The sequence below is a fragment of the Colobus angolensis genome, unplaced genomic scaffold (assembly GCF_000951035.1).
Source record: "Colobus angolensis palliatus isolate OR3802 unplaced genomic scaffold, Cang.pa_1.0 Scaffold73, whole genome shotgun sequence".
NCBI classification, from domain to species: Eukaryota; Metazoa; Chordata; class Mammalia; order Primates; family Cercopithecidae; genus Colobus; species Colobus angolensis.
In genome coordinates, this window is record NW_012121043.1 from 11,364,978 (window position 1) to 11,372,412 (window position 7,435).

Consider the following 7,435-nt stretch of genomic DNA (forward strand, 5'->3'; position numbering starts at 1 on the left):
TTTTTGATTATGTCTTCCTTTCATATTAGTCTTTCCAGTTTTTTGTCTAAAAAGTGTTGGAATGTTGAGCAGTAAAATGAAATCATTCCTACAAAATATGCTTCAAACCATGAGGACTTTGGTTTCCTCAACTGAAGCCTTGTCTATGGATCTTAATGTACTATTTCCTTTATTTTATGGGATAGATTTCCAAGGGAGGGATTTCTCAGCTGAAGTGTGTATTCACTTTTTTAAAAAAATTGACAGCCATAAAAAAATCTTTGAATAGCAAAATGTACTGTGAACAGATAAAGACAATGACAGGCAAGGGAAAATATTTGCAACTCATATAATAGCTACAGGGATATTTCTATACTACTTGTGTTTCTAAAAATCAGTAAGAATATAAAAGCTTGATAGAAAATGGGGAAAGGACATAACAAGATAAGTCAACAAAAAAGTAGTTTAAACACCTGTTGAATATACGGAAAGATTCTTGGCCTTTCTGTTACCTATGATATAGAAAATATCAAAAAGTTTCATAGCACTCTTTTGGCTAGAGGAGTGGAAACACTCATTCTTATACGTGGTTGTTGAAATGTAAATTGATATAATTTTTAAGAGAAAGCAGTTTGGTAATCACTGTCTATCAAAATAGAAATTTATGTCCTTTGACCCAGCAATTCCACATCTCAAATTTATCCTAAGGACATACTGGCCAGTGTACAAAATTACCTATGTACACATTTATTCATTACAGGATTGTTCGTAGTTGTAAACATTGGTAGCAGGTATCTCAGTTAGTTTCTGGTTAAATAAATTAATAGTACATAGTACTAAAAGAAGAAATAGTCCAGAACTGTTAAAATAAGGAAGAAGCTGCTCTGTATGTACTGATATGGGATCAGATCCAAGATATGTAAATAAATGAAAAGATAAAGGTATAAACTGGTGAGGTTGGCCTGCTACTATTTGTATGAAAATAATATCTAATAATTATGTTTTCTAATACATAAAATATTTCTATGTAGATGCCAAGACACTGATGTGATGGGTTGATGTGATGGGTTGATGTTATGGGTTGATGTTATGGGTTGCCTTTTCTACAAAGACCGTTGTCCTAGGACAAAGTTAGGAAGGACATTCTTTTACTGTACGCCATTTTGTATCTTCTGAATTTTGAACTATTTAAATGTATTAGCTATTCAAAAAAATGACAAATGTTTCCAAAATCATGACAAGGTAAAAATATCTTTTAAAAATCTAGCTTATTACTTATTATATTGTGACTAAAAACTTAAATAAGTTTCCAGTTTCTTTTCTTTCTACTTCTACTTGAAGTTTGCCTCCTTTCTGTTCACAATTAAAAAGGAAACAAATAAAATATTTAATGCTTTTTTGTAGCTACTTCTCTGTAATGCTTATTGAGCTCCCAGTCCCAGCTCACCCATCTTTGGGTAAAGCTCCTAACCATAGGGCAGATGGTCTTAGGAAGTCTTTTTTTAGTTTTCTTAGTGCTCAAATAATATGCCTAACAGTGCTACAGTATGTGTCTTTAAGTGTTTCTGTATGTGTGATATGAAAAAAATTGATTAAAAAGCAATTTCATGGGTTTCAGTACTAAAGATTTGCTACAGAATGACCTAAAAAGCTGGAAGGGTGATGATAGTCTTATTTTCTCTTTTAGATATCAAACACCGTCGAATTCCAATCTTATTCTTTGCAAATAAAATGGATCTTAGAGATGCAGTGACATCTGTAAAAGTGTCTCAGTTGCTGTGTTTAGAGAACATCAAAGATAAACCCTGGCATATTTGGTAAAGTTTTATATTTACTTTTCACTGTAGCTTTCTGAAAAACATACAAGCTTCAGAGCTGCTTCTTCCGACCTCATTTTTTAAAAATAAGTGATCAAACATGGCGGGATATAAGCTAAGGATTTTGTTTTATAGAATTGTGGCCTTGTAGCTTTTTACAAATATGTTACTGTTAAAAATCTTTTTCAAATTTTTGTGGGGATAGGAAAATATAAACAACTCTTATAAAGGAATATAACTTAAAATCTCACTTACTTACTGACTTCAGCTACACTGATTTCCTTCTGCACATGGAGTCAGCCAAGCACAATCCCATCTCAGAGCATATGCACTTGTGTCCCCCTCCTTTGAATCATTTTCCAAAATAATTTTCCTGGTTTGCCAGAGTCACTATTACCATGTGACTGCTTTTTGTTTGTTTATAGTCTGTCTGCCTGTACAGGTGTGTTAGCTCCCTGACAGCTGGGGTTTTGTCAGTTTTCTTCACTTTAATAACCCCTACAATAGTCATAGTACCTGGTATGTAATAGGTACACGATACATATTTGTTAAAATGAATAAATGGAAATGGAAATTTTAATTTTACTTAGACATTCTAATAAGGTTGAACTCTTAAGTAGTTAATGTTGAAATTGTATGCATTGTTTATTTGGAAAACAGTTTCTTATTTAACTCCTTTGTGCCTTTGTACCAACGTATTTTAATAAGGATAAACAGAGATTATACATTAGATAATATTTTTGCACCTACCACTACCATATTAAACTCCCTTCTACCCACCCACCTATCTCTCTGCTGTAAGAGGTCCTTTCCATGCCAGAGTTTCCCCCTTTTTATAAGAAGGTATCTATGGGGAAAGATTGGAAACAGAAGCAGACAGATGCACTTCCACAAGAAGGTGAACTAGAATATGAAGCAAGGAGGTAATAGAGTTCAGAAAACAACTTTAGGAACTAGTTTTAGTGCTGAAAGAGTAATGTAAAGACCTTAGGAAAGCTCTTGAAACTTTCCAGTATTCAAAGCCTCTAGCACCTCTTCCCAGGAGCTAAACCCTGCGTATCCCAAGTAAAACTTTCGTTACTCTAGGATCAGAGGAAAAGTCAGTGTCTGATAAATGATTCTTGAGTTGGAATTTGAGGTCCTGTGGTATTTGGTAGGTAAAGAATGGTGGGATTTTGGATAAAGAAACATCTTGAGCTAGAGCCTTTATATTTCTCTAAATCATACCTAAAATGATTACTTCTAAAGTAGAATAATTTTTAATTTCTGTGTTGTATTAAATATTGTGACTGCTTGATAGAAAGAGCACATTTAAAAACATGGATCTAATTAGTAAATAACCCTCTTTTCTACTTAAAATAATTAACCATTAAATTTTAACAGATTTATTTATTCAATTGTGACATCTCAGTATTTCTCTGTGAGAAAAAAGTAATATCCTGATGCTTATAAGGATGTAGGATGTTATATTGCCAGTTGCTAGATTTTCTGGATAACTTATAGAAGAAAGCAAGGTGTTTCTTTTAAACATGTGTATAATTGTGACTTCTCCTTAATTCAAATTGGACCTCTTCTTACTGGGTTCAAGTTAATATCTCATTTATTCGTTTTGTTCTTTATTCTTGGCAATATTTTTAAAAGCATGTATAAAAATGAAAATATATTTATCCTTTTTCTATTTTAAATATAAAGGTAATGCTCAGTGATACAGAGACAAAATATTGTCTGTCTCCTGCCTTGGGTACAAGTAAATTTAGTGAGCAATAAAGAGAAGATCCTAGAGAAGTATAGTGTGATAAATTAAAGAACAATTTTATGTTTTATGTTTGGCCATTGTACTAAACATATGGTCAGCTCTAATGTTCAGGGTCTGATTGTGTTACTCTTCTTCAGATGTGTTCTTTGACTCAATCCCTGGCATCATGATTGTGTGTGTGTGTGTGTGTTGTATGTGTGTATGCTTGTTTACCATCTTGTGGGGGAGACAAATAAGAAGCAACTAAATGTATAAAATGTCAGCTGGGAGGATGAGAAAAAATAAAGTATGATAAAAAGAGAAAGAATAATGGGAGTTGCTCCCTCTCTGAGACCTAATTGAAGTTAGGGAGCAATTCGTGTAAAGGTTTGGAGGAATCATTATCCAGACAGAGAGGCCAGCAAGAAAAAGCCTCTTCTTGGATGAGAATGTACCTGGTGTGTTCCAGGAGCAGCAGGAAGTCCAGGTTGGTTAGAGCAGAGCAATCTAAGGGGAACTTGTAGGAAATGAGGCCACTGAGAAATAACCAGGGGTCATATCACACAAGGCCCAGATTTTTGCTTTATTCTTCCTTATTTGAGAGGAAAGATAGAATTCGATGTCTTACTCTTACCATGGATAATCAGTAATTTGCTTTGAATAATTGTGTATTTCATGTTGTTTGTTTCTTCCTTTGTATTTTATAATAATTCTATGATAAGCCATATTCTTAGTCTAACAAGTAATTTCTGGGAGATAATTTTTATTTTGATTAGAATTAAGTTAATTCTTTTAGGTACTTCACTATACTTTTTAAAGCCATGCTTCAGCATACTAAAAGGAACCCTAATCATTCAGAAAATATAATTGTACATATTAATTGCTATTATACCATTATATTTTGAAAATAAATGCCTAGATCAATAACTATACCTTTGAAAAAAGATTATCTAATACTCTAAAAATCCTCTGCATTTTATTATTTTAATTTATATACTTAATTATGATTATACATAAAATCTCACAATCACAATTTAAGTTTAGTCTCTCAAAAATGGAAAGACAATGGAAGCACCCTGTTTTAGGTGTTTTCTATACATACCTCAAGTGTTTAATTCTCACAATTACCATATGAGGTCAGTGGTACTATTCCGCACTTTACAGATGCTGAAACTGAAGGCAGAAGAGTTCAATGACCTGGCCAAGCTCCCTCAGCTAATAAGAAAATGATTGAGATCTACTGAGTTTCTGTTTTACTCTACCAGCTTACCAAAGCTAAATTATGGGTTTTTATCCTAAAGATAACAAATTCCATTTCAAATAAAGGCACACCATAATATGGCTGTATTATAACCCAAGTCAAGCATTTCTAATAATGAGACTGAACCATTGGAACTGAGCAAAATAGGATAGTGGACTGTACAAAACTTTTCTACCACTGGAAAAATAATTCAAAAGTATTTGTTTTTTTAATGTCAGTGTAAGAACTAGTCCTAGGATAAAATCACTTTTCTGCGATATGGTTTTCAAAATCTGTTTATAAATTTTAAACATATCTTGTTTCTGAGCACTCAGACTTTTATTTTCTGTTTATTTTCAATTTCAATGCTTAACCAGCTTTGCCCAGATGTATGTTATTATAATATATTAATTCTCCATATGGCAGAATTGTAATCCTTTATTCTTACAGTGTTATGATGTAATGAGATGGCTATGTTTCTATGGATTTTATTTCAGTGCTAGTGATGCCATAAAAGGAGAAGGATTGCAAGAAGGTGTAGACTGGCTTCAAGGTACATCACAAAATACTGTGTGTCTTCAGCCTTTGTTTCCTTTTTATTCATATTTTTATCCTTTTTTTACATTTTATTTTATTATATCATTGCCTTTTTTCCTCTTTCCATTTATTTCTGCTATCAGAAAAAATAATACAGTAAGTATCCAATACCTTGTTCCATTTACTTCTATAGCATATTGCTAAAGAATTTATTTACATAAAGTGTTTGAGTCTTTACAGTCAATATATTTGACACATACAGAAAATAATTTAAACTGTGGCAACAAGTTTCTGTCAGATCTAGTAATAGAAGCACATTTAAATTTTGGGGCAAATGTTAGGCCCTACTGTCAATAACTAAAAATAAGTCTGAATGACGTTTCTTTTAAAAATCATGCTGGCCGGGCACAGTGACTCAAGCCGGTAATCCCAACACTTTGGGAGGCTGAGGCGGGTGGATCATGAGGTCAGGAGATTGAGGCCAACATGGCGAAACCCCGTCTCTACTAAAAATAGAAAAATTAGCTGGATGTGGTGGTGCACACCTGTAATCCCAGCTACTCTGGAGGCTAAGGCAGGAGAATCATTTGAACCCAGGAGGCGGAAGTTGTAGTGAGTCGAGATTGCACTACTGCACTCCAGCCTGGCAACAGAACAAGAGTCCGTCTCAAGAAAAAAAAAAAAAAGAATCATGCTGTACTACAGATATAGCTCCATTTGTATATTATATGTATACACAACTTGTAGTACTCATATTTAGTATTACAGATGCTGATCTTTTATTGATATTTTGTATATTTGCAGTTCTGGTTGCTATTAATCAAAATAGTTACAGATTGGTACAGGCTTACTATATTAGGTAGCAAATTAACATATATCATTTACCCTAATAGTCTCTCAGCCAAAAGAATGGCTTGAAGCACACAGAGCAGTAGATAGATGTGAATGAGACCAAGCTCATAGGTTCTTATTGCAGGATCCCAATGGCCAAGTCAGAAATTCCAGTTCTGAGCATAACAACTAAAGATCATTTCTGTGGGGAATGTCTCTGCCCTGAACAAGAGTGAATAACAGGATATTATAAATTCTAGCTATAGTCTCATAGTTACAAATTCTTCTACACAAACCTTTTAATGCCAGTCGTGTGTGATTTTTTTTAAATCTTCTGCATGTTGCAAACAATAGCAGGGATATAGCACATATCATGGTAGATCTAAGAGTAGCCTGCCTGCTCATACATCATAGTATTAATTTCGTTCAAAGTACGAAATGTGCATTTCATAAATATCTGTATGTGTTGTTGGTAAAATATGGTGGTTTAGTTAACTAGACAGACTATTATTGTACTTCTGTGTCTTTTATGTTTATGAAGTTACCATAATACCATTAAACTGCAAGGAACATTCAAGTCATATTTTACAATTAGTGACACTTAATCACGAACCTCTAGTGGTTCTCAGAAGAACTAGCAGGATTTTTCTGTGAACCTAGCAACTTAGTTTCTTAGACTGCGGTAATGAAGTATTCAAGGCAATGGGATGGATTTCCAGCAGAAACAGGCTACAGAGGAATATTCCAGAGAAGATACCAGGAGTATGTTTTCAGCCTTATTTCATATTTTACAGAGTGCTTACCATTGCTAACAATGAAGATACAGCATGGATGGAAACCCTACTATCACTCATGATAATGTAATTCAGAGCACAGTATTTACTGAAAATAGGTTGATAGTCTTCTAGATTTTAAAGTGTGGTTCTCCATCCCTTCTTTTCTGGTTTTATTTTGTCATTAGCAGTTAGCCACTAGGTGTCAGTAGCAATCCAACATCACAATACCAATTGCCAAGTCTGGTCTTGATACCTAATTTTTGTTTCTTTGACTTTTCTGATCCATCATTATCTGTCCTACCTCCCAAGTTTTTGTAAGGAGGACACATTTTGGAAATACTTTTGTGTCCTTGTTTTTCCATATTACTTTATGTACCCTTTACAATTTTCTGCAAGGTAAGCAGTAGTACCTCTATTTTGTATAGAAAGCATTGACTGATAGTTAAAAAAAAAAAAAAAGCTTAGGCTTTTGAGTCCAGCAAATTTATTCTACTGCTTATTAATTTACCTCTCTGTCTGT

General features: G+C 33.6%; 1 protein-coding gene across 1 annotated transcript in view; it reads left to right on the forward strand.

Moving 5' to 3' along the window:
- The window catches only part of ARL6 (ADP-ribosylation factor-like 6), a 35,179-nt gene that overhangs the window by 23,097 nt on the left and 4,647 nt on the right, over positions 1 to 7,435 (forward strand). The window contains exons 5-6 of the mRNA XM_011927660.1: positions 1,631 to 1,796; positions 5,269 to 5,324. Coding sequence (XP_011783050.1) covers positions 1,631 to 1,796; positions 5,269 to 5,324 — 222 coding nt within the window. The remainder of the gene's footprint in view (positions 1 to 1,630; positions 1,797 to 5,268; positions 5,325 to 7,435) is intronic.